The sequence below is a fragment of the Glycine soja genome, chromosome 13 (genome assembly GCF_004193775.1).
Source record: "Glycine soja cultivar W05 chromosome 13, ASM419377v2, whole genome shotgun sequence".
Taxonomy (NCBI): domain Eukaryota; kingdom Viridiplantae; phylum Streptophyta; class Magnoliopsida; order Fabales; family Fabaceae; genus Glycine; species Glycine soja.
Window position 1 is genome coordinate 16,608,688 of NC_041014.1, and position 27,275 is coordinate 16,635,962.

The 27,275-nt window shown below is 34.3% G+C and overlaps 2 protein-coding genes, 1 long non-coding RNA gene, 4 other non-coding genes and 2 pseudogenes across 7 annotated transcripts; 8 read left to right on the plus strand and 1 right to left on the minus strand.

Annotated features, from left to right (window-relative positions):
• Positions 1 to 255: 255 nt before the first annotated feature.
• LOC114381781 lies at positions 256 to 5,897 on the plus strand. Its single transcript, XM_028340996.1, has 9 exons — positions 256 to 880; positions 1,257 to 1,308; positions 1,491 to 1,566; positions 1,717 to 1,762; positions 1,852 to 1,950; positions 3,124 to 3,192; positions 3,296 to 3,629; positions 3,769 to 3,914; positions 4,016 to 5,897. The coding sequence occupies exons 1-9, from the start codon at positions 485 to 487 to the stop codon at positions 5,357 to 5,359; spliced, it is 2,562 nt and encodes an 853-aa protein (XP_028196797.1). The 5' UTR covers positions 256 to 484; the 3' UTR covers positions 5,360 to 5,897.
• A 1,214-nt stretch (positions 5,898 to 7,111) lies between these two features.
• LOC114381638 lies at positions 7,112 to 8,405 on the minus strand (annotated as a pseudogene).
• Positions 8,406 to 12,795: 4,390 nt separating this feature from the next.
• LOC114382823 lies at positions 12,796 to 18,615 on the plus strand. Its single transcript, XR_003660294.1, has 3 exons — positions 12,796 to 13,153; positions 16,061 to 16,178; positions 18,355 to 18,615. It is a non-coding gene; the product is annotated as an uncharacterized LOC114382823 (long non-coding RNA).
• Positions 13,211 to 13,289, plus strand: LOC114382838. The gene has a single exon (XR_003660300.1). It is a non-coding gene; the product is annotated as a small nucleolar RNA Z199 (small nucleolar RNA).
• Positions 13,410 to 13,484, plus strand: LOC114382860. The gene has a single exon (XR_003660319.1). It is a non-coding gene; the product is annotated as a small nucleolar RNA SNORD18 (small nucleolar RNA).
• On the plus strand, positions 13,557 to 13,639 carry LOC114382839. Its single transcript, XR_003660301.1, has one exon. It is a non-coding gene; the product is annotated as a small nucleolar RNA U54 (small nucleolar RNA).
• LOC114382841 lies at positions 13,733 to 13,824 on the plus strand. Its single transcript, XR_003660303.1, has one exon. It is a non-coding gene; the product is annotated as a small nucleolar RNA R64/Z200 family (small nucleolar RNA).
• On the plus strand, positions 14,739 to 14,836 carry LOC114382845 (annotated as a pseudogene).
• Positions 18,616 to 21,287: 2,672 nt separating the features above from the next.
• LOC114382472 (probable prolyl 4-hydroxylase 7) lies at positions 21,288 to 26,528 on the plus strand. The gene is made up of 8 exons (XM_028341919.1): positions 21,288 to 21,677; positions 21,800 to 21,886; positions 21,982 to 22,039; positions 22,495 to 22,599; positions 24,136 to 24,193; positions 24,276 to 24,451; positions 24,577 to 24,637; positions 25,941 to 26,528. Exons 1-8 carry the CDS (start codon positions 21,574 to 21,576, stop codon positions 26,246 to 26,248), a joined length of 957 nt encoding a protein of 318 aa, XP_028197720.1. The 5' UTR covers positions 21,288 to 21,573; the 3' UTR covers positions 26,249 to 26,528.
• The last annotated feature ends 747 nt before the right edge of the window (positions 26,529 to 27,275 follow it).

The window sequence follows — 27,275 nt, forward strand, 5'->3', positions numbered from 1 at the left end:
AAGAAAAAAAAAATGTAACATTTGAGGAGGAAAGCAACATGCTGCTCATCCGGGCAATAGGTAGCACCAGGCACACAATATTAAGACTTCATACCCTTAATGGTATGTTTGGTTATAAGAGAAAAAAATTCAAAATTTAATATGAATCTCACATTTTTTTATTTTAATTTAAATATTTCTTTTAGATAAACCAATCGTAAGAGTTAATACGAAAGAAAGAGCCATCATTAAATTAATTATTAGGTACACCCGCCACTCACCCGAGTCTCAGCTTTGCAAGTTCGGCGCCCAGGCTCGGAACCGAGCCTCCGGTAAGATTCCAAAGCTGCGCCCCTCGAAAACTCCACTGAATGAGAGACGAAGCAAGGGGCAAAAGAGAGAGAAAGAAAACACAGCGCATTTCTGGAGAGAGAAAAGAAGGAACCGATTCTAGAGAGAGAAAAAGCGGTGGATTTCTAGGGAGAGAGCGGAGGGCGCGAGCGCGATGGTTCAGATCGCGAGGAGGAAGAAGGGACGGCCGTCGAAGGCGGATCTGGCGCGCCGCTCCGGCGAGTCTCCGGCCGCCGCGTCGCAGTCCGATCCCCGGCGGAGCCTCCGGCGTCGGAGCGTGAGGTACAACATCATCGACTACGACGGCGATTACCTCGACGACGACGAGGAGGACGAGAGGAGGCGCAAGAAGAAGAAGCTCAAGCTCATGGCGAAGCTGAACCAGGACGGTGAAGAAGAAGAAGAAGAAGAGCGAGAAGAAGAAGAAGAAATCGAGCCGACGTCGCCGAGCCGCACTCGCGCCGAGCCAGTGGAAGAATACGGTGACGACGAAAAGGAAGAGAACGAAAACGAACAAGAGGAAGAGAACGAAGAAGACGAAGACGCTGTGGTAATGCATTAGCGTGTGTGTAAGGTTTTAAATTGTGGTTGCGGTTTCGTCGGGATTTTGATACCACTAGAAATTGCTGCTACAATTACAGTTACAATGAGTGTCACTGAAATTCTTCTTTGGTGTAATAAATCTTCTCTCTCTAGATTTCTTTGTCCGTGTCGGGATCTAGAGAGAGATTAACTAACAAGTCAACTGTCAAAAACTAACATGCACAGAATCTGATCTCTCTCTCTCTATATATATATAATTGTCTCTGTCTGTATTGTTTGTGTCTCTATCACACTCTATTATATAAATATATATGATGAGTGAAGTTTTATGCCTTTGGACGCTATTAATTGTGTGTGCATGTGTTAATTTCTAATGATGACAGGTAAAGGGCAGAAAAGTGGAATCGAAAGGGCTCCACTCTGTTTCTGTTTCAGGTTCGTGTGATTTTAATTGGGGTGCTTGTGTTGTGGTTGTGGGTGTATTTTTTTAATATTATATATGGATAATTTGAAAAGAAAAAAAGTGATGACTGCTGAAAGGGTACTGGTGGTTGTGTTTCTGCATCGTCCTTTGTGTGTTTTCATCAATTTGCTCTTTTTGTTTTTGTTTTTTTTAGCTCCGGTGATTCTTCAATCTGGGACTCCGTTGCCTGATAGGAGGACTCTGGAATTGATCCTTGACAAGCTTCAGAAGTATGTGTTTTCCTTTTCCATTTCTCAGTGTTTTGTTGGGTTTGGTGTTTAACTGCTTATGGTGATGAGTGATTGCAATAGGGTGCATGTTTTTGTGAAACTATTTTGTTTTCTGACTTGGGACTATTGTGGGGGTATGGATGATGGCAGGAAGGATACTTATGGTGTGTTTGCAGACCCCGTTGACCCGGAAGAGGTGTGTTGATTTTTATTCCTGTGAGTTGGTAAATCTTGCTTTTGGAAGACACCCGAGTTGGAAGTTCAAATTCTGTTTTTGACATGCAGCTTCCTGATTATCATGATGTGATCGAGCATCCCATGGACTTTGCCACTGTGAGGAAGAAGTTGGGAAATGGATCTTATACTACCTTAGAACAATTTGAGGTATGCAAACTTGATATACTTACGATGCTCAGACTTGAGAGCTGAGACTCAAAATGTGGGTTGTTAGCAAGACTCAGCCAAATGTAGTTAGTACTGAGCATGTAAAAAAAACCATTGTGAATGGCTAATTTCTTGATTTATTCAGCATGTTGTCAAGTTTCAACAGGTCTTTCTGTAGTATTACTTAGAGATGATCATTGCATTAGGCAACTGAGTATAAGCTGCATAATTTAATTTCTTATTGGTTGATGCATCATCCTGTGTTTATGGTATTGTTAAATGAATTCTGTTTGGATTTTGCTAATGTGTGCTGAAAATGGCACATGCTGCACTTGATTTTGTGTTTGATTGTAACCCACTTGATTGTCATTGAATTGTGATAGTCTATCACTCTAACTTGGTGTTAATATTACAGTTTAGCTCTTTGGAATGTGGAGCTTTAAATCATTTTATCCTCATCATTTGATTTGATCATGCTTAAACTCTCTTATGAGCATGAGTTTCCTAGACCTTTTCTTGCAAAAAATGTTGTTTAATATTATCGATGACACCATCTTCATATAATTATTGATTAATTTGTCTATTGCCACCCATTTAGATATCATTTGTCAGAAGTCTAAAAAGCTAATGATATTTTGCATACGGTTTCTGTTTCTTCCTGTTCTTCATGGATATTACTCATGTGCTTATGCCTGAGAGGATATGATAGCTTAGATCTTGGGTTGGAAATCTTGATTTTCTAGGAAAAGAGAGGCAGTGTCTCTGGTACTACCTATAGCAATCTTGGTTTTTGGTTAAAAGTGTAGTGGAAGATTTCCTTTATTAAAGATAGTTCTTGTTCACGAAGTACTAAAATTTGTACTGGGAAGAAATTGATTTTATTTTATTTTTTTTATAATTTGTTTGTCTCCCTGACTAGTGTGGTTTTTCTTTGTACTGACAACTTGTAGATGCTTTTAAAACAATTGCAATTATGATGAATGATACTACTATTCAACAAATGTGAGAATGAACTTGCTTTACTGCTAATAGATCCCTCTATTACAAAAATTCCAGAATATTTATTTCTTTTCTAACACTTTGACTGTCCATTAATTTGTCTTCTTAATTGAGTAAAAATTGGAAGACAAGATTTTGCTATAATTATACTGACTGGTGAATTGTTGAATGCAGATTGATGTCTTTTTAATTTGCTCAAATGCAATGCAATACAATGCACCAGAGACTATATACCACAAACAGGTATAAAGTTCAATGCTTCCCTGTGTTCCCTTCCCCTCCCAACAAATGTGACATCAATAATTGTTTTATTGTGCTTACTGTGTGACCCCTATATTTGTCACAGGCACGATCAATACAAGAACTTGGACAGAAGAAGTTTGAGAAGTTAAGGATTGGCTTTGAACGCTCTCAGATTGAGCTTAAATCAGAACAAAAAGCAGGATCCAATTATTTGGTTAAGAAGCAACCAAAGAAGCCACTGGCACATGCCTCACAAGAACCTGTTGGCTCTGATTTCTCCTCAGGGGCAACTCTCGCTACTATTGCAGATGTACAGCCAACTTCCCATCTGATGCAAGGTGGTAGATGTGAGAGGTCTGGCAATATTGATGGTATTTTGGAGGCAAATGCTTTCTGGATTGATGCAAATCAAGAGAAAGCTGAAGATGTTTTGTCAGGTATGTCAGTAATGAGATCATGCTATTATCTTTCTCCCGTTACATTTACCCCAATTATTCCTATACATTCTGTTAAAGGAGGATACTTATGTCAAAAGCTAGTTATTCCATTTTTGATTGTGGTTCTATATTGTTTCAGGGAAAGGTCTTCTCTCTAAGTGGGGAAGGAAGTCCTTTGTGCTTGACGAAAGTCGTCGTGCATCTTATAATATGTCCAATCAACCAATTGTTAGATCAGATTCAATATTTATGACCTTTGAGAGTAAAATGAAGCATCTGGTTACTGTATGTATCAAAATGACTGAATCTTTTTCTTGTATAGTTGGCTTGCTTTTACTCACATTGTCAAAACATAAAACATTAGAATTTGTAATTTTTGGATACAGGTTGGACTTCATGCAGAATATTCCTATGCTAGTAGTTTGGCTCGTTTTGGTGCATCTCTAGGACCTATTGCTTGGAAAATTGCTTCGCACAGGATTCAACAGGCACTGCCTGCTGGATGTAAATTTGGTCGTGGTTGGGTTGGAGAGTATGAACCACTTCCAACCCCAATATTAAAGGTTAATAATTGTGCCCAAAAAGAAACTAGTTTGGTTATGAAGTTTCCTTCCTCTACTGAATTACCAAACAGTAACCAAAATTGTAAGAATGTGAAATCCAGCATCGAGCATCCTTTAAATGGACAGATGCTTGAGGGAAAACATCCTTCAATGCCTGATTTCAAAGGAAAACCTTTCTTTGGTTCTGCTGGAGTAAAACTCAGTGCTCCTGTCAACATCCTTAATCAGGAGCAGAATGCCCAATCCAGGAAATCAGGCAAGTCTGAGAAAAAGGGTTTGAAGCAAGTGGAGTTGAATTCTTTAACCTCAAGTAATCAAAATAATAATGGTCTGGTTGCAAAGTTTACAAGTAATGCTCCTGCAGTAGAGTCCAAGCCCAGAGAGATGGTGCCAAGGAACATGTTCAAACAGCCAGATACTAATGGAATTGTTAGTGGAGAGTTGCCTAATGGAAAAGTCACAAATACAAGCTTGAATATACAGGTGACTGGTTCATCACCTGAAAGTACATCACATCAATCAAGCAGAGCTGCTCCTGCTGTTGTCCATGGGCAGGAGCAGGGCCTTAGCGACCCAGTTCAGTTGATGAGAATGTTCGCAGAAAGGGCTCAAAAGCAACACACTTCTTCCAATCATTTGCTTGTTGATACTCCACCAGTGACACTATCAGGTCCATCTGGACAGAGAAATGAATTGGGAAATGCTTCAGCAGCAGCTGCCCATGCATGGATGTCTGTTGGGGCAGGAGGGTTTAAACAAGGACCCAACAATTCTAGTTCACCCAAAAATCAGATATCTGCAGATTCTTTGTACAACTCAACAAGAGAGTTGCATCAGCATATTTCAAGAATTCGGGGGGAGTTTCCCTCTGGTGGAATGCCTTTCCAACCATTTCAAGCAGTTGCTCCTCAACCTATTCACACAGGCGCTGTTTCTCAGTTTCCCAACCGGCCTATGGTTTTCCCTCAGTTAGCATCTGCTGACCAATCTAGATTTCAAATGCAGTCCCCTTGGCGAGGTCTTAGTCCTCATAGCCAGCCAAGGCAGAAACAGGAAACCCTTCCACCTGACTTGAATATTGATTTTGAATCACCAGGGTCCCCTGTAAAACAATCTTCTGGTGTCCTTGTTGACTCTCAGCAACCAGACCTAGCTTTGCAACTATGATGAGGCATTGCTGTCATGGTATGGATGTTTCCACTTGATTTGGACTGGTCATGGAATTTGCAGTTCCTGTAAATGAATGTTGAATTTTGATCCTTGAAGGCTTGCATAATAAATGTGAAAATGCCTTAGTCTACCCGGATTGGAATTTAGCACAAGGTAGTCCTGAGTTGAAATGACAGTACTGGAGACTTCGGTGGATTTAACAGAAATAACTTCACGACTTACCATAATTTCCAGATGAGGATTACCGAATCCATGAACCATGTCTCTTTTAACATAGGGTTGAAGTTGTAGAAAAAGTCCGCAAGTTGATTGATTATATTGGTAGCAGGCAAATTGCAAAATGTATTGTTGATGCCTTGTATGTATATTGTTTACAAATTGATTAAATTTGGTTGCCTAGATATTTCGTTCCATTGATGACTAATGTATCTGAATTGGTGGTAGGGCATCACTTCTTAATTATGCTATTATTTTGTACATGGGATTTACATGTTACTAATGGAAAGCGATTGCTTGCGTCTTTTTCTTTATTTAACTCTATTTTGCACATAAGTTCCAGGCCTATAAAGCAAAGACTTGTTCTCCATGATAAGGTATTCTTTGAAAGTTTAGCAAAATGTTATTGAGCCATGTAAATTTTCCATATGGCGCCCATAAAGTATTTCTTTTCTTTGAAACACTAACCAATTATTCTTTTCTACCACTCTTAATCACATGTACACAATCATGAGGATTCTTTTTTTGTAACTACATGAGGATGTACATGTAGGAATGGAAAGAGAAAAATCCCCATTTCTCTTTTTTCCCCGTTCCCCATAGGATAGGCTTAGCCACGTTGAAGCAATTATAAATCTCATGAATCCAAAGGATAGGTTTTAAGGCATTTGATGGCAGCTACCAACAAATTTGGACACTTTGGACATGCAAAATTGGTTCTGCTTTTCAGCTTTCTGTTGGATATAGATCCTTTTCGTCTGTGTTTCTTCTGATCCGTCAAAAGCATGTCATCACTGTAAGTCAATTGGATCCTGAAGATTCAGGGCAGCAACAGAAGCCCGTTTGAGAATGACATAACCATGAAAGTTTCTAGCTCCAAGGTGAAGAAGAATTTGCGTGTTGATTTCCTTTTTTGCTGCTTGCCCTCTGGTTGATTATTATGTTTATGTTGACACCAAATAGCTTCAGCTTGGCCATCTATTTTTTAAAGAGAAATAGAACAAGAAATTTTATAACAAGTAGTGCCTAAAATTGTACTAGTGCCTAAAATTATTCATAACTCTGTCCAAATTCAGTAACAAATAAAATGATGTTTCTATTAATTTTTTCAAAAAGAAACAAACCAATTAGGCTAGGTATGTTCTCGGCTAACACATTCACATACACATTGTAACCAATATATATATATATATATATATATATATATATATATATATATATATATATATTCACTTCACATACACATTCATATCCAAGTGTTTATCGTTCTTAATTTAAAATAAAAGTTCAGATGACCAACCTGTGCAAGTATAAGCTTGGCCACAACATAACCCAATAACAAAAAGCATAATAACCATCCAGTCAATTTGTTGCTTAGAAAACTAAAGAAAAACCATTAAAACTACATCTGAACAGCATACTTCAACTATTATATCATTAATATTATTGATCATAATCTAAACTAATGGATGGTGTCATTCCCTTTCACCCCTTCACCAGATTTTTCATTTGCTTTAACCTCTCCCGCTTTAGCTAACTGTTCCTTTTCATTCTCTTCAGCCACGCTTTCTCTTCCTCCCTGGTCTTTTTCTTTGCTTCCTCTTCTTTGGTCTTCTTCTTGTTCTCCAAAAGAGACTCAAACAAACTCTTCAAGCAAGTCTCGGAATCTTCAAGAATTGACTTAGGCATTAGATTCTCAGCAACATCAGCAGTAACAACTTCTCAAGTAGTTCTTGGTTAGCACCTTGAAAGCCTCATAGCCGCAGTATGACATCTCTATGTGCTTGTCCATCCTCCCTCTCCTGATGAGAGCAGGATCAAGCTTCTCCACTAAATTTGTTGTGAAAATTACGATCCTCTCTCCCCCGCACACTGACCAACTCCCATCAGTAAAGTTCAACAACCCTGATAGAGTCACCTTGCTTGCCTTCTCTTCTTCTTCAGCATTCATAATAGGATTCTCTGGTTGCTCCTCATCCTCCTTTTCTTTTTTCTTCCTCTGGCCAGTAAGATCAAAAGAGCAATCAATGTCTTCGATCACTATAATAGACTTGCTTCATGTTTCGATTAACAGCTTCCTCAGCTCAGTGTTTTTCTTCACTGCAGTGAGTTCAAGATGATACATATCATAGTTCATGAAATTAGCCATTGCAGCTATCATGCTGGACTTCCCAGTCCCTGGAGGGTCATATAGCAAGTACCCTCTCTTCCAAGCCTTCCCAACTTCAGCATAGTACTCTCCACCTGTCTTGAACTTAACAAGGTCGTTTAGGATCTCCTCCTTCTTCTTAGGGTCCATCGCGAGGGTCTCGAACTTCAAAGGGTGCTCAAAATTCACATGGCTCCACTTGGTGCATTTGTATCATACCAACCTTTGATGGAATTGTTGGTGTACAGCTTGAGTGTCCTGTTCTGAACTCTAATAGCCCTGCCTTCTTTCAACACATGTTGGATGTAAGAGCCTCTCTTCTTCCGAGTTGCTGTGCCATGAAATTGATTGTGTTCTTGGAAGTTTGTAATTTGCACTCCACCACACTTTGACTCCTTGGAACTCATCTATGATCTCTTGGTTGTCGTTCATGCTGAGGACTAGTGGTATCTGACTATCCTTCAACACCTCAGCTTTGAGCCTGTTGGCTGTTTGAGATGAGTTTGCAATAAGGTAGGTTCGGATATTAGTATATTATGCTTCACTGCTCTTGAGGCGTTCCCCTGAAAACTCGGAAGGAAATTTGTATATAAGGCCTATGAATTTTTGTATGTATTTTTTGACATAGGTACGAAGATGGTATGCGAAGAATTGCTCATACATTGCATACACAAACATTAAGTGAGCCAGGGTGAGACCATATTTCTTTCTTTCTTTTGTTGTGATCAATGAATTCATGGACTGTGGTATTTATAAAGAGTGGAGTGTTTTTGGTAATACTTGTTGCACACGGCATAGCACTGCCGGTTAAAAAGGAAAATGTGTGATGTATGTGTAAAAAAAAAAAACCAAAATGTTAATTGAGAAATAAAAATTGTTATGTAATTCTTCTTTTGTTGTGATCAATGAATGGATGGACTGTGGTATTTATAAAGAGTGAATGGACCAGCAGTAGTAGAGTGTTTTTGGTAATTCTTGTTGCACACGGCACACCACTACTGATTAAAAAGGAAAATATGTGGAAAATGTGACATGTATGCATAAAAAAAAGTTAATTGAGGGATAAAAATTATTATAGAAAAGTTAGTTATTAATTATTAAAATAAGTAAATGGCTGAGATGCAATAAATAACCGTAGTTGAATGTGAAACCAAAGACACTGTAGTCAGTTTGTTAGCATTTTAGAAAAGTTAGGGCCAATATAAGCAGAATTTGTATTATATATGAGATATGAGATTATTCCTTAAAGACGTGATAAATAGGCCACTCCATCATGGCAGCTTCGCATCTGCGTGAGTCGTTCTCACTTGTCAGCATGCAGTTGAAGAAAATGTATAACTCCCTCTGTTTTTACTGATAACACTTTCAAACTTGTTTTCTCAATTCCTAAGGCTACACTCATCTGAATCCATTGATTCTTAAGTCTAACCCTAAGCTTTAAGACCCTATAAATCCATTTTTAAAGTCAAAATCAACCAATTCTCAGAGAGGATCACAATTTTCACAACAAACTTTGTGGGGAAACTTGACCCTGCTCTCATTAGGAGAGGGAGGATGGACAAGCACATAGAAATGTCATACTGTGGCTATGAGGCTTTCAAGGTGCTGGCCAAGAACTACTTGGATGTTGAGTAGCACACATTTTTTCTGTTATTGAGAAGTTGTTGGGGAAGATCAATATGACACCTGCTGATGTTGCTGAGAATCTGATGCCTAAGTCATTTGTAGAAGATTCTGAGACTTGCTTGAAGAATCTGGTTAAGTCTCTTGAGGAGGCCAAGAAGAAAGTTAAAGAGCAAGAGGTTAATGCTAATGGAAAATCTGGTGAAGGGCTGAAAGAGAATGGCACCGTCCATTAGTTAAGTTCAATAGTATCTCCTTGGTGAAATAATGTTTGTATTGTCTGCTGTTCAAATATAGTTTTAGACTTAGTGGCTTTCCTTGGCTTCTAAAGTAATAAATTGAATTTACGGTTATTATGACTTGTGAGAGATTAAAAAGTCATTTTATCGTTATTATTTTTCATCCATTTTGGATTTGGATTTACTAGCTAGAAAGCTGATACATGTTTGGTTGAAGCTAACTTATTTAGATGTTTGGATTTACAAAGCTTTTCTGAGGGAGGGATACAACTTATTTCCATGGGATTTGGGCATTAGGCTTTGAATATTGGTTCTTGCATTTTTTTGCATGCACATATTCATACAACATGGTTTGGTTGAAGCTAACCGTAATAAGATGAACAATTGTATTAAATAAAATGAATTGGAAAAGATGCATCAGAGAAGCTTTGTTAAACAAATTAAAAGGGCTTTTTTTTCGTTTGCCCTGATCACCACCAAAGGGGAAATCGAGCGAAAGTTTGCCAATATCAATGAGTCTTAAATCTCAGTTCATCCAATTCTTGGGAGTTTATTATATGGATTTGTTCAGTAATTTAGTAGTTAGGTTGATTGGTCATTATTAATCTCTGTAAGTTACAATGCTTTATATACAACTTCAAATATCAGCTAACTATTGAATAACAGAATGCCAATTAATTCTAAAAATGACTGTTAACTAAACCACTTAACAGCTAAACTATTTTGACATATTATGTGTATTTATTTATCTACATGCATGCTTATAAAAGTGTGGATACGACTTGAGAGAGGCAGGACGAGTAGTAAGATATATGCTTCAAACAAATATTTAAATATGTGTAATGTAAAAGATTATTTTATATAAATAAAATTTATAATAAATAAATACTTTTGAAGATATTTACATTATATCGAAAACTCATAATAAATAAGTATTTTTAAATACAAATTATATTTTAGATTTATATACATGTGTACTTTTCAAGCAGCTACAATTCGCTAGTGCTAATAAATTAGAAGCTTAGGCATCACTTGGTATCTTTAAAGGTATCAATAACACGCAATAACCAATACACAACTTTTATAGCAACATATATCAAACAGCGAGTGCCTTAAGAATCAAATACCAAATTATATTTGATTCTAGCACCAACTTCCATTCCCACCAACAAATCCATACAAGAACAAAGAGCTGTAGGTGTAAACACTTTAATTTCTACTCAGATTTGTGCTCACCAGCACCCCCTCCCATGAGTCCCATCCATAAGGACAAAATGTTATTATAAATCTGAGGATGCACAACTCACCAATGGGGGGTAGGTGTGTCAAAAGCATAGCTAAAATAATTAGGACATGCATCCTTAAATATCTACACACTTGGCTTGCCTTTCCATCATCAACCCAATGTAGATTTCTTCGTAGTCATCATTTACCAAATCTTCAATTAGTTTATCTTCAACAGATGAATCGCTTGAATCCATCTTAAGCAAATACTGCATAGTTATAGAGTTCTGAAAACTTGATAGATTTTTGCACAATTGTGATTTTATGAAAATGTTGTTACAATTAGACAATAGAGAGAGAGAGTTATAACGATTAGTTTGTTACAACAACTAGTTTTTTTTTTTTAATGAAATAACAACTAGTTTCATATAATGCTATATTTTTTGTAAATGAAATAATGACTAGTTTCATATAATGACTAGTCTTTTTTGTGTGTGAATGAAATAACGACTAATTTTGAATAATAACTAGTTTCATAATAAAAATGACATAATTAAAACTTCATAATTAATAAAAATGACATAATTAAAAATTACATAATTGAAACCTAAATAATTAATAAAAGTTACAATAACCAACATAATTCACCAGTCATATCAACAATATCTCTGTAGAGGATTTGCATGTCGATCTCTTTGTTCCTCACCGTGATCCTTTTATTTTCACCTTGTTGATTTCATGCTTGGCACATGCAAGATTTTCTAATGTTTTTGTTTTGGTTTTGATTATCTCTTCCATACCTGTGAGATAAAGAAATTTTGAAGATTTTGTCTTTGATTTTGCTTTTGTGGCCCTCTTTGTAGCTTTTGTCCCTATTGGATGATCCATGGTAGGTGATGTTGGCTCGTAACTTGACAACTTATTCAGATTAGGAGAGGATGAGTATGCTCTAGGAGCAAAAATCTTTTTTTCTCTTACTAGATTCTTCAAATTGTACCAACCATTTAGGTTGCTTCCTCATTACATACCATACATATTCTAATTTGAAACTTGTCTTTTTATCTTGCATATAAATTGCATGTGCATCTCTCATGATGTTAGACTCGGAGTTACCACTCTTATTTCTTTGACAGACATGTTTGTAGCCCGCAAAAAATTTGCGACAGCTTCTGTTGTTCCTTTGCCATCGATATTTTAGTTGTGACACTTCTTTTGGCTCCAAATGTTACTCACAAAAATTATTATAATTTTTACTGAAAAAGTTATCTTTTTTTTGTTTACCCCCACAATCGGATTCTTGGAAACATTTAGTCATGCGTCGGTGAGAAATGCTTCTTCCTGAAAAAGTTATCTTCCTTTGCAAAGAAGTATTATCTTTGTTTTGTTTCAAAAGCTTCTTTTGGCTATCCTCCTTCTCCTTCATTGATCACATTATTATCCAACTTAACTTGGGTGCAAAATGCTGGAATTTGAAACTCAGACGCAAAGTATTCATTGGTTGCCACTAGTATCCATTGAAGACCTTTGGTCCATGAAAAGTGATTGAAACATATAAAATTGACATGAATTAAATGGGAGATACTAAAAATTAGTCATGTTAGGATTATTTTGTGGGTTGGATAAATTTGAAAAATTTTGTTGATTATTTGACCTTAAATTTAACTCCGGACTCATATGAAATGAATTTTGGTTTGGATCCATTAAATAAAAACAAATAAAAATATAAGTGGGGAATTTTTTGAGAATAAAAACTAGATAAATTTGAGAGGTTTTGATCGTGTAAATATTGAATTACAGTTTATTTATATTGTAAAAAAATATATTCAATGCCAACAATATTTTTGCACTAATTAATATTAATTTAGCCGTTGAAATGAAATAGCATTATAATAATACTTGTTTTGTTTTAATTTTACGGGCAAAGTAACGTTGCTTCACGAAACCACTGTTGCCGTCGAAACACTCATCTGAATGTTGCAATATCAGGAGTTGCTATCCGATCACATTGCTTCCGAAGCAGTCCGTTGTGGAAGATCTTAAGCTGAAACAACTCTACACAGCTTATCCATGTTTGAAAATGGATTATTAATTAAATAAAATCCAACATAATGAAGAAACAGATTAAGGAAAAGGCCCAAATCGATAAGGACCCGGCCCATTCTTCTCCCTCCTTTCAATTCTAGGGTTTCTGAGTTCTAGATAGTTCACCGTTCCAACTCCGCTTGTTTATAAATACGCGCAGCAAGTGTTACTCTCCCTTTGTGTCTATCTTGCGCCTCTTCCATCTGCATCAAAGGATTTTGCCTACTTTGTTGTTCTATTTCCCTTCGGTTCGATTAGGTTCTCTCTTTTTCTGAATCTTCGCTTTCTTCTTCGTTGTTTTTTCTTTGTTATATCGATCATATGATGAGAAAAAAACTGCAACAATATGATTGGATTCGTTCCATGATTCCTAGTATTTAAGTCTCTGATGATTAGTTCTGCTCTCCCTCTTCTTTTGATGTTTGAAATTAATTTACAATTTCTTTCCGTTTTCATTTTTTGAATTTGTTTTCGATTTTTTGGGTTAGAGAGTTTGATTAGAAAAAATAGCGAAGAGAGATGATGATTATTACATTGGTCCGTGTTTCTGAATCACCGTGACCGACAACCCTTACCAATTTCTGATCTCCAATCGCAGATAATTTTTTTTAATATTTAATTTTTAAATTTCTTAATTTTAGCTTAATTTTTGCGTGGCTTTGGCTCAGTGATTTTCTGCCATTGTTGCAGTATACGCTATTCCGACTCAATATGTGAGTAGAGATATCATCATAGATGAGAGCCTCTGCCACGAAGGTTGTACTCAGTTAGATATTTTCCATTGGAAATTAGGCTCGAATTTGTTTGATTGTGTTAGGTTTAGATTTTTGTGTTGTGGTTCTGCGGTGACGAATTAGAATCAAATTCACATGTCAGACTTCAGAGATTTTCAAATCAATGAGAATATCAATTCTGTTACTGAGCAGAATTTACAACTTATTTATTATTGGGCTTGTGATTTTTTAAATGTAGTAGTTATATTTTGTATTGACGGGAGGTCTCTTAGAAGGAGTCTCATGCTTTTTATTGAGAGCAAACTTATTATTTGTGTTTGCATATTTCTCAAGTAACCGTCATAAATCAATGCTCAAGGTGTCGACGGCGCCTCCCTCATGGGTGGCATCTCCGCCGGTGCAGTCTCATATTCCATCGCCTTATGGAGCGGCGTCGCCGCCTTTACCATTTGGGACTGGCCATGAGACGAACATTACATTCCTTTTTTTTTTGTAGCTTTTAGAAACAAAGTTTTGAACTTGTTCTCCAATTTGAAAATTTGTTTAACTTATTTGTTTTTTTAGTTAATGTAATGAATGTTAATGGCTAGGGGAGTTCGTGCTAAGAAAATATTTTGGCATTTATTTTTCATAATCATTTTGAATGAGTTCATTATTTTGCTAAGGTTTTCATGCTCTTAATAACAAGAACAACAGCTTCTTCCTCTTGAGGCAAAGTAATCACTGGAAATTTAGAGGAACTGCATTTCACGAAATGTTCACTGTGGTCTCATGCAAAACATGCTTTGTTTTGTTTTAGCTAATGTTTCTGTAAGAAAAAGACGAGTGAAAGACAATAGGGCATGATATGGATTCCTTATTTCAAATGAGTCAAAGTTCTCTGATCACTTTGCTGGAGTTGTTATCAATTTTTTTTTTCGTTTAGGTTATGATTTGAGGCGTATGGAAATCAAATTCTAATTGGAATAATCCGTAAATTTTTATGTGTTAGCATGGAGTTCGCTAGTGACACTTTCCACTCACCACAACAATAGGAAGTAAACTAAACATACAAGCGCCAAAATTAGTTGGTAAAAGTCCACCTTTAAATTGCTTGTTTTATGCCTTTTTTGTGTGGTAAGTGATGACAAATATAATCCCAGCTCTATGAGACCTTCGCTACTGCAAGGTCTGGGATTAGATTTGTTTATAGTTGTCTGAGCCACGTTCTCAAACGTTATGTACATTTTTATTATTTCTCTCCAAATAATTTTTAATACACCTTATTTGTCATGATCAAAATAGATTATAAATAATAATATCTGTCTAGAGGTCAATGTATCTTGGGATATTTTTTTATGGTCTTGTTAATAGATTTCATTTTTTTATCCTGTTTAATTTCTTTGTCTATTTTAAAGGAAATGTGATTTGAATTTGGATGATTTCATTGATTTTTTTATATTCTGATCATTGTGAGTATCGTTGTTAACTTTGTTCACTCTATCAATACGGCAAATTTTCCATACTAACAAAGACTAAAATCCCATCATGCTATACAAATGGAAGCCAGTTATAATCAAGGAAGTATGCAAAATATTGAAATCGTAATGGATGTATAAATTTTAATTACCCTCTTTAACCTTAGAACACTGTACGTCTGGGAAAAAACTTTGAAATTTACATTTACTCGCACATCATAAGGATAAATTTAATCAGCAAACAATAATTTACAAATGCTAAACATTGTGTATTTAATCTCATTTCAATTTACAAGTCATACCAAGTTGATATAAATCAGTGCAATTTTATCTACTCTAATTTTCAAATTTGTCCAAAACAGAAGTTCATATTTAAACCAAAAATCAAAATCTCATTAGTATAAATAAAGTGAACAAAAGTTGATGATGAGCCACCACGAGCTCTTTGACCGAACAAGCAGAGTCATGGCCTAGCACCAACAATATGATTGACCCAAGAGTTACTAACCTGGTGCATAGGAGCCCAACACTGTTACTGTAGCTTCTGTTGGTGGACCAAAGAACCAGATTGAGCTCAATAACCAAAGGCCTCAAAGAAAAAAAACACATTGCGAATGATTGAAGGATTACATGCATAGGAGGCCTGAGTTTTGAAGTTCCTGAATAAAATAAATATTTGTTAAAATCAATTCTTTTATTAGTGGGATCCTCTTTATCACCATGTCTCTAGCCTTAGTGTCTTTCTTCATGTAAGGTCAGACATTGGAATGGTTCAAGATTTGGACCTTCATTTGTGAATCATCATGCTATTCTCTTAAAGCTTCAACAAACATGAACCATTACTGAATATCAACAACAATTTGAAAATCTTTCAAACAACATGAACCATTACTGAATATCAACTACAATCTGAAAATCTTTCAAACAGAGTGGATGGTTGAACCCTGACTCCTTGCTCATTTGTTTTATGGTAGGTCTATGTACTAAGATTTGGACCTTCATTAGTGATTCTCTTCAAGCTTCAACAATCAACAAACATGAATCATTACTGAATATTAACAACAATTTGAAAATCTTTCAAACGAGTGGATGGTATGAACCCTGACTCCTTGCTCATTTGTTTTATGTTAGGTATATGTACTAAGATTCCAACAGAATTAACAATGTATCATTCCACTTCATTAGCTAAAGCCAATGGTTTGGCTCGTCTGGTCAAAGACAAAATTCATGAATCTCGATCTAAATTTTCCAAATCCTATCCCCCATCTCCTTAATAGCAGGCAACAATATCACCATCCATATTAGGCACGCCTACTGCACCTTCGTCTGTTCCAATTTGTCGTGTCAATTCTGCTGTAATGGAAAAATGTCGTGCCAAGGGTTTATGTTTTAATTGCAACGAAAAGTTCTACCCCGGACCTCATTGTAAACGTAAGCAATTTTTGTAGTTGTTGCATGAAGATGATTCATGTGATGATTTCCCCTTTCCATTACTGGGTCCTGGACCTGTTGACACAAAACCTTCCCCAGCCTTAACCATTACTAATTTTGCAGACACATTCTAGTGATGAGCATTTCCATCTATCACCGGTGGTGTTATGCGAACCTCCCTCTCCTCACACTTTACGCATCAGTGATCGTATTCAGGAGAAGAATATTCACAATCCTCATTGATTTTGGCAGCTCCCAGAACATTTTAGAGCAAAAAATTGGAGAGCTTTTGGCACTTTCTGTGGTGGCTATTAACCCATTTTCAGTGATTGTCGTCAACGGGGAATCTATTCAATTTGCTGGTTATGGCTCCAATGTTCCAATAGTAATGACTCACAAAGTTTTCCATATTCCCTGCTATATATTGCTTATTCATGGCGCAAACCTCGTCTTTAGGGTTCATTGGCTACAAACTTTGGGCACCTTCCTCTCAGATTTCTTGATTCCTTCTATTCAATTTTCATACCATAATCAATCAATTACTTTAATAGTTTCATCACCCACACTTTCTACCCAAGCCTTTATGCGCAGTTATGTCGATACTTGTTTATTGGCATAGTTGAGTCCATGCATTCTGTCACATTATTACCTTTGGAATATGAGGTGTCACACTCTATTTCAAGCGGGGACTTGGATACTTCATCTCTTCCCAAGCGAAATGACCACTCTCTCACTCAATATTCCTCCATTTTTGCCAAACCACAAGGATTACCTCCGTAACAAGCACAAGATCACTGCATCCATCTTCAATTAGGTTCCCAACCTGAGAATGTGAGGCTCTACTATTATTTCTAGTATCAGTCAAGGTTATCAAACTTGTAAGAGTTTTATAGACTCCATTGGTAGTCTTGTAAGAGTCGATTTCATATAAAAATAATAATAAAATATCTATTAATAACATACTAATTAAATATTTCAACAATATAATAAAATAAAATAATAAATCATAAAGTTCAGAATATTTAAATAATCAAATGTATTAATAATACATTACTACTAGATAATAATTTGTAAAAGTTATAGTAGTGGTAAAACATTTTCATTGAGAGTAGTTTGATGTTATTAGAGAATAAGGATTTAATATTAATAAAGGTAATAAATATGAGATTAGGACTATAAATATTTTGGTCTAATTTTTTTTAACTTACTAAATCGTTGATTTGATGATAAACTCGAGAAAGTCTATTAAATTTACTTAGGGTTTACAAAGTTTACCTAAAGTTTACTAAAAAAAAATTTACTCAAGAGTCAACTCTTAAAAGACAATTAGACTTGTAAACTTGTAAGAATTAAAGAGTTAACTCGAGAGTTTGATAGCCATGATATCAGTGAGTTGTTATGACAGAAATGATGGAGGAAATGTTACGAGACATAGTCACTTGCCCTAACACCAATCCTTTTTTCTCATCCATGCTTCTTGCTGGAAAGTAAGACAAATATATTAAATACACTCTCTTTATTGACTCAAAATTTCATATGTATTCATAAAAACTTCTATGATTAAGTGGCCTTGTTTGCTACCTATTGCACCATTCTTCTAGTTTAAAAGTTGAATCACGATAATGCCTATTAGGCAATATGGAAGTCCTTGATGAAATTATTGTATTGTTATCTTTAAGTTTTTATGATTAGGATTATAAATATTATATATATGAAACAATTATATTACATATATATCAAGTGAAAGGCTAAGATGTAAACAAAATCTTAATATTAACTACATAAAAATAAATGAGTGATATAGTTTTTGTTAACTTTATTATTTATATTTGATCAGCACAAAGCTACACAAAGGACAAATTGGCCTTTAGCCGAGCTGCTACGGCAACACCAAGCAGAATATTCAAGACTGCAAATTTGGAGAACTTTATTCAAATATAACAACTCAAATTAGGGTTTAATAATTGTACTTTCATATTTAATATTTTGTACATTATGGTTAAACTCTTCTTAAGTGAGACAATTTTTTGTTTACATTGAATTGTCTCTTTATAATGAATTATTGTTTTAGGCTTATTAGGTACCCTGGGTACCAACATTTGAGGTGTTTACCTTTTCGTTATGATAATTTTTTGAGATTTTTAATTTAAAAATATACATGATATTTACATACAAATTTACAATAGTACCTATGAAGGTGTTAAATTTAAAGTTGTTTAATATTCAATAGGGTAAGATATTTTTTGACCTTTATCTTTTTTATTTATGTTTAATTTAATTTTTTATCTTTTGAAAATTTTAATTTGGTGGTTTATCTTTTAATTTTAGTTTAATTTGTTTCTTCCAAAATAATGAGCATTTTTTATTTTGGAATACAATTTTCAACTTTTTTATTGATTTGAGATGTGAGATTTGTCTCATTAGATTTACGTACATAAAAATTATTGAATTCAACGGATGTTTAAATCAAAAGGGTTGTAAATATGATAAAAATCACTTTAAAAAAGAAATCAATGAGCAATCGAAAGATTAAAAAAAATTAATATTCTTTTTTAATTGCTTGTGATATTCATTTTTTTATGCAATTTTCATTATGTTTATGACATTTTTTGGTTCGATTGGATTCATATTTTCATGTCGGTGAATCTAATGAGATAAGTTTTACCTTTCAAATTAGTTAATAAAATGTTCAAAATCATGTCCCAAAAAGAAAAAAACCATTATTATTTAGAAAAGACCAAATTTGTTGATATTTTTTGTATTATTTATTATATGAATTTTGTTTTAGACAAATTAATACAATAAATCTTCTAATTTAGAGTGTTGAGAAAAAAATTTAAAAGAGTTCATGTATTTAACATGTTACAGTAAATAATAAATAATACAAAACAATTGTATATGATTTTGTTTCCTTTTTTAATGTGTTAAGAAAAAGATGACAAATTTCATATTTTTAGTTCTAACATTTTTTTCTAAATAAAGGAGTTTATCTGTTTATGTAATTGAAACATTTTAAAGATATTTATGTGTTTAAGAATTTGAATCTTGCAAGTTATCTTTAATGCGTAATTTAATAATTTTTGTTGAGATCTTTAAAACAATGTAATATTCTAATAAACATCAATCATAGTTTTTAAAATCAATCTAACCCAACCAGTTTGACTGGGATTGATTTGAGCTTGTTATTGAACTGGTATGAACTGATGTAGCCTAGAGGTGTTCAAAATCATACCGCTGTAAATTGTCAAATGAATCCAAAAAATCTAAAAAAACCACAAAAAAAATATAAAAGAAATCCATACTTTTTGCGGTTTGATTCGGTTTCTAGATATTGTTATAAAAATCAAATCAAATCACATATTATAACTATATTAATTTTATTTAATGGACGTTTAACATTATGTAACTAGTATTATTTTAAATTTATAATCATTATAGTATGTTATTATAGTGTACTTCTTTTTATAATAAGTTTGTAATATGTATCAAAAAGTTATGAAATCTTCTTAAGCAAAGTCTCATGTTCAAACTTGATGAATGGTTGTACTCTACCTACTGAGAGGAGGAGGGTTTGAGCCTTTCTAAGACTTGCTCTAAGCTTAATGATAAGTTGTATCTTATTTTGGTACTTTGTTATTTTGATATTTGGTGGGTAGGATTATCTATCTAGTATAATTGAGAAGTCCAATGCTAATAAGAGTGCAATGACACTAACATTATTCCTTGATATTTACAACCATGAATTATCATTTTAATTCAAAATTGAGAAGTCAAAAAAAGAATAATACAATTTTTTAATGAGAATTCCTTTATTAAGGCTATCGGGCCTTAACTAGAGAAAAAATAGACTCTTTAAAGTAATAATTATTGGGTTAAATGTAATTTTGATCTTTTTATTTTTTAAATTTATAACTTTGATCTTCTTATTTTATAATAGAGACATTTAGTTCTCCTATTTTTTAAAATATGTAATTTTAGTCTCTATATTTTAAAATAGAGATATTTAGTTCTCCAATTTTGTAAAATATGCTATTTTGATTCTTCTATAAATTTGAAAAGTTTGATCAGTAACAAATTAACCTTGTGTAATTTGAAAAGTTCTACAAATTTAACGATGTGGAATGAGATAATTTATTTAATTCATGCCATAATCAATGTTAATCTATTGATGGTCAACATTTTTAGTTTGACAAAAAGATTAAAATTGCAAATCTTATAAAAATGAAAGATTAAATATCTTTATTTTAAAATAAAAGATGAAAATTAAGAATTTTAAAAAATGAGAATTATATATCTCTATTTTAAAATAGAAATACTAAAATTATATATTTTAAAAAATAAAGGTTAAAAATTATATTTAAATCTAATTTTATGAGAATAAAATTTACTTATACATTCTAATTTCAATCTTTAACTAAATAAATCTATACACAATTTGAAAAGTAAAAAAAGTGAGACTTTCACTCTTCCCGTTAGACAATTTTAATATTAACTTTCTTTAGAGATATATGTTACATACTATTCACACAATTTATCAAAAAAAAATTTATATTTTTAATTATTTATCTTTTCAAATTGTTATTATTTTTATTTTTAATTGGATTCTAATAATTTTTAAAATAAATTATAAATAATTAAAAATAATCTTATCATAATTTAAATTATTCCTTATAAATCTAAGATATAATTTTTATATTCAAAGATATGTATATACCGATCTCCCGTAGCATATTTGAGAGAGGTGTCACATTTATGTTTGGACTAAAAATTTCCTTGAAAATGGGGCAATCTAAAAAACAAGGACATCCACTGTCTCTGTTTTTCCGTGTTGACGCGGTAAGTGAATGTTCGAGAAGGTGGGTTTAAGCGCACATCAGAAACAGACATCTCTCAAAACCAGTGGGCGTTTCATTGAATCTTCTTCATCACTGCCAAAAACGACAAACCAAAATTTTAAAACATAAATCTCCAACCCCATTTTCTCACACACACTCTCTTTTTCTCTTCCAATTACAACACAATCAGTCTGAGATTCGCCACCGAAAAACCTCTCACCATGGTTTCTCGCCATTTGGTTTCGCTCTTCCTCTGTTTCCTCTGTTTCGAGATCTCTGTTTCATCAATTCGATTGCCCGGTTTGGACCAAGACGCCAAGGCCACGTAATGACGATAATACCGCACACCCTTTTGCCCCCTTTTTCTCTCTCTCTCTCTCTGTTGGCGAAGGCATGCAAAATTTGACCTTTTGTTTGTTTTTGATTTGTTTGTGTTGGTTTTTTCAGGCATGGATCGGTGCTTAGGTTGAACAGAGGAGGCTCTTCAGTGAAGTTTGATCCCACACGGGTCACTCAGCTCTCGTGGAGTCCCAGGTTTGACCTTTTCTTCTCTTTAGACAAATGGGTGGTCGCTTTGTTTTTTTTTTTTTGTTAATTTTTTTGTTTGTTTTGTGAATTATGCTATGCAGGGCTTTTCTCTACAAGGGCTTTTTATCCGATGAAGAATGTGATCATTTGATAACTCTGGTTAGATTTTTTTTCCTTCATGTTTGATGTTTATGATTAATGTTAGCCAATCAAGGTTCTGAAAACTGGGATTTTGGCTGCAACACAAGGTCAAGGTTTTAAAATTGCGGCCACAGTCGCCTCAGTTTTAAGGTGATCCTTGATATGGTAGGAAATTGTGGTCAATGATGCCACAATTGCTGTTACCCTGAAGTCATAGACACCCCAAAAACCTTAATGTTGCAGTCAAAATCGCGGTCACAGACTGTTTTTAAAACCGTGATCAAGGTTTTTGGGGTCTTTGCGACTGCAATTATGTTGTGGTTGCATAGGTCGTATTTGTCACAATTTCCTGTATTAAGGATCGCGATAATCACTACTACATTTTGAAACCTTTAGCATTGGGTTTAAGGGAGATCTTTTATGGGGTTTTATATATTATATTATGTTCTATGTCTGAATGTTTGTGATATTAGGCCAAGGACAAGCTGGAGAAGTCTATGGTGGCAGATAACGAGTCTGGTAAAAGCATAATGAGTGAAGTCAGAACGAGTTCTGGGATGTTTCTCAACAAGGCACAGGTATGATGAATCAAAGATGATTTACTTTATGCTTGTGTGAAAACCTTTAAGTTCTTCATTTGATTATGATTAATTATGTAGCATATAGAGAAGTATGGTTGGGGATGTTCTTATTTTTTATTTTTTTGGATTGTGCTTTTATTGGAACACATGGCTCTTGTCATCTTCCCTGTATAGGCATGTTTATTTGATGGTGCTTGATGGTGAGAAATGTACTAGAAATTAGTTTGGAGTTTATAAATAATTTTGTGAGTTTGATTGATCCTTGGGAAAATAAGTAAAGATAGACGAGTGACTTGAGTAAGTTGAATGGAAATGTATGCAAAATGTGGATTGAATTATAATTAGCAATAAAGTGAAGATGCATCAAATCAAAAGTTAATAGGTAAATAAGGACTGTTCATATATTGTTTTGTCCTACACATTCTGAAGCTGTCAAAGAATCCTTGAGTTCAGGATAGTTCTTCATGTCTTTGCTTTGCAATTTTTGGAGAGAAACTTGGAAAAATGTTCAGGAATAAGGTATCATCAGCCTTGTTGTTTAATTTTCTTTGCTGAAACTTTTAGAATCTAGGAAGGTACTACATTAGTCTCAAGGGGCCTTCCTTCAGCCAATTTAAGCTGAAGCAGCTTGTTCTTGGATCCAAGGCCTGTTTTGCTCTCTCTTGCTCTTGCTAATAGAGTGATGAGTAAATTGCATTTCAATGCTAGAAATGAAATCGACCACTTCGTAGATTTCTCCTTTATTCTCGCTTTAATTTTATAGTTACTGAATATATGTTTTCCTCAATTTATGGATTCTTTCACTTGCTCCAATATGTTTCTTCATCCAAAAATAAAACAAAACACTCAGTTATTTATCTGACACCTATGGCTGTTAGGTGTTCACTGCCTCAATTGGTGCTATTCTACCGGACCTTCACTATCCAAAATTTATTATAAAACCATAATGGCGCCATTAGGCAATGAAAACCTGGTTATATCTGCTCAATAGTTAATGAGATTCATTGTTGTTGTGGCAAGGATTGAATCTTGCATTCAAATGTGTGCATGTATGGAGGGCAGACACTGTCAGTACCACAGTGCACTGTTATCAAAAGGCTAATGGTTTACTTTGTCAGGGCATTATATAGAAAAGAGTAAATAATTCTTTCTCTTGTCCAAATATTTCCTTTGAAGTTATTGAGCACAAATCATGAGATTGAGATTCAGAGGGAACAAACAGAGAGATAAAAAGAAAAGACTACAAAGCAAAGTGTGCAGAGCCCAAGAGTTGCTTGAAAGAAAAACTAGCCAGTGATTTGGGTCAGGGGTTGAGATGGCTCATATATTTTTAAATGTAGCATTTATATCTAGATTGCTTCTCTCAGAATCATCTACTACTGACTTTTGGGAAAATTAGGCAAACTTTCATTAGAATTTCTTATGACAAAGTAACCACACTGTCATGAGCTGATTTTTTTTTTTACTAAGAAAGCTTTGTGACACTTGCTTTTAGTTATTGATTTCCTCTTTCTTCTATATTTAATCTTTAAGGATGAAATAGTTGCTGGTATTGAAGCCAGAATTGCTGCATGGACATTCCTTCCTATAGGTTAGTAGATGATATCGTTATTTGATCCATTTCAGTATTTGGTTTTCTTTGCTTCAATTTAAATGTGTCTCTATTGCATCAGAGAATGGTGAGTCGATGCAAATATTGCACTATGAGAATGGTCAGAAGTACGAACCACATTTTGATTACTTCCATGACAAAGCTAATCAAGTTATGGGTGGCCATCGGATTGCCACTGTATTGATGTATTTGTCTGATGTTGAGAAGGGCGGGGAAACAATTTTTCCCAATGCCAAGGTAAAGATTTTCTCATGGCTTTGATTCTCTGATGCTTCCTCTTAAAGTAAACCCTAGCTCTCTCCCCTCAATCAAAAAGAAAAAAAGAAAAATAAAATCATGATTAATTTGTTTTGCCTTTTCAGGCAAAGTTGTTGCAGCCAAAAGATGAGAGCTGGTCTGAATGTGCTCACAAAGGATATGCAGGTATATATAGTATGCTCTTACAAACTATTAGCAGTCTTTAATATATTGACATTAGATTATTGTTATTTTGAACTATATCAAAGAAACATCCCTTCAAGTCTCTAGTGCATAATATCTTGTGTGCAAAATTTCGCTTTCTCCTTCTTGGTAAGATGATGTTACAAAAACATCTGGAGATGCTAATGTTTAACTTGGCTAAATATTTGAGTAAGCCAATCCATGACTTCTTAAATTTGGACAAATTGTATAAAATTCCGACATTGAGCATAGATAAGATTAAATGATGTTTGACAATATATGTTTCCAACAAATTATATCAATACGAAAATATTATTATGTTATGCATTAGGTATTAATTTAAGTCAAATTTTATAATTTATTCTTTTTTTTAACAGCTAGGGGTCTGTAACTCTGTTTGGTCGGATTTTGTGTTTTTCTGTTTTTGAAAATTGTTCTCAAAACTCAAGCATAACTTAAAATTACTTCTCAAAACTAAAATGAATAAAAGTGAGTTGGGTTGGTTTACTTCTGAAAACATTTGAAACCCTAAGATGATCACAAGGCCATTTGTTGAACACCCATGACTGCTGTAATGCTTCTTTATGTATGGATATATGGAGGAAGGCTCACTCACTACTACTAGTGAGTTCCTCTTTATTCTTAGAGGAAAAATACAAGCAATAAAATGGACAAAAATGGTAGAAAGGTGCTCTCTATTCCCAGGCAGAAATTTGTCCCGAAAGTTTCACCACTCCTCTCCGGCTCTACCCGTTGACTCTCTCTTCCAGACCAGTAACTAGCTCCCCTTCCTCCCTCCCCCCCCTCCCCCCCATAGTATACTCCCCAAACCCTCATGACTCGTTGGATTAGTAGTTTTAGTATATTTTATTTTCTCTACCTAAGCCTTATAATTTCAACATATATTAAAACTCAATTGGGTCCTTTCTCAGTCAAAATTGAAATAGGCAGGGCAAATGAATATTTCACCAATTATTTTAACTTAGTTTTTTTTTCTTATTTGCTTCATTTGGTATTTACTAAATTGGTTAAAATCATATTGGTTATGCTTTGTTGAGACTAGAGACGTCTTTCTCTTGCCAAAAATTTTGCTATGTGATTATTGATCCTATAATAAGTTATAACACACTAAGAATTCAATGGTCTTCTGGTACTAAATGAACCAAACGTATCTTTACTATTATTTTAGTCTCTCGCCTACTTATGCAATGTAACCACCTGCATTCCTCTCTTGTTTTATGACCAAGGATCTAAATTCTAACCCTTTCTGTTTCTGCCATTTTAGTAAAACCTCGGAAGGGTGATGCCTTGTTGTTCTTCAGTCTCCATCTGGATGCAAGTACAGATAATAAGAGCTTGCATGGAAGCTGTCCAGTCATTGAGGGAGAGAAGTGGTCTGCAACCAAGTGGATTCACGTCAGTGACTTTCAAAAACCAATCAAGCAAGTGGATAGTGGAGACTGTGTTGATGAGAATGAGAATTGCCCTAGGTGGGCTAAAGTAGGTGAATGTGAGAAGAATCCACTTTATATGGTTGGTGGTGAAGGAGTAAAAGGAAGCTGTATGAAGAGTTGCAATGTTTGCTCTTCTTAGGGCGTCTATTACCCTTTCTTTGCTCTGAAATGCATGTAGAGTCATAATACGTCGTCAAATATATTGTATATAACATTCATTTTTGTTGAACTTCAATATGGAACTCTGCCAGTACATTGCAAAGCTGTTTTTTATTTATTTTTAAATACTGTTTTTTTGAAAAAGCACAAGGATTTTACAATGGCCAAAGATAAGAACCGGATGTGTTCTGTCAAGAGGGTGTTTGGATTGCTTGCTATCACTTTTCATGTATTTTGGATACGGGTTGTGTTCGAGTAAACAACAACTTGATTCATCTGTTATTAAAATTACTGTTTATCTTGCAAAAAATTATTAAAAAACTGTTTATCATGTAAGCATTTATGAATAAGTGCTTAAAAATCAAAGAAGAGATATAATTATGTTATTTTTATGTAAGTTATTGTAGGCAAAAATTAAAAACAAGTTTTGAATTGATTATAAACTATTTTTAATTAGTTTTTTCAAATATTTATACAAGTGTTTTTATAAGTAAATTGGAAATAAGCTCCTCAAGGCACACTTACACTCCCTTCTGCTTTTACTCTTTCTGGTATTCATGACTTTTCTTTTCCGATTCTTGGGGTGTACCTATAAGCTATAGAACAGTTGATTTTAAAAGGATTTTCGGTTTGCTGTTTCGCTTGCCATGGGTGAATCATTAGGGACAAAACAAATGAACCTTGCAAAAAATATTGTTGGGTTGAATGAAGTTATAGACCTATAGGTACGTTTTATTATATAATTTAAAAAAGTTAGGATCGTTAATTTTAGTCTCAACTTAATAATATACGTAGAATATTGTGGCGGACAGTAACAATTGACCAGTTGTGCCGTTCTAAAGCGTACATAATTTTAATCCCCCTAAAGGGATTTTTATGAAGTTCAAAATTTGTTGCCCATCTTATTTGAGAAAGTGGAGGGATTTAGCTCACCGTGGAAATGCAATTTTGAGGATAAAATGCAATTAGAAAATCAATAATTGAGATAATAACTAATTTAGATTTTG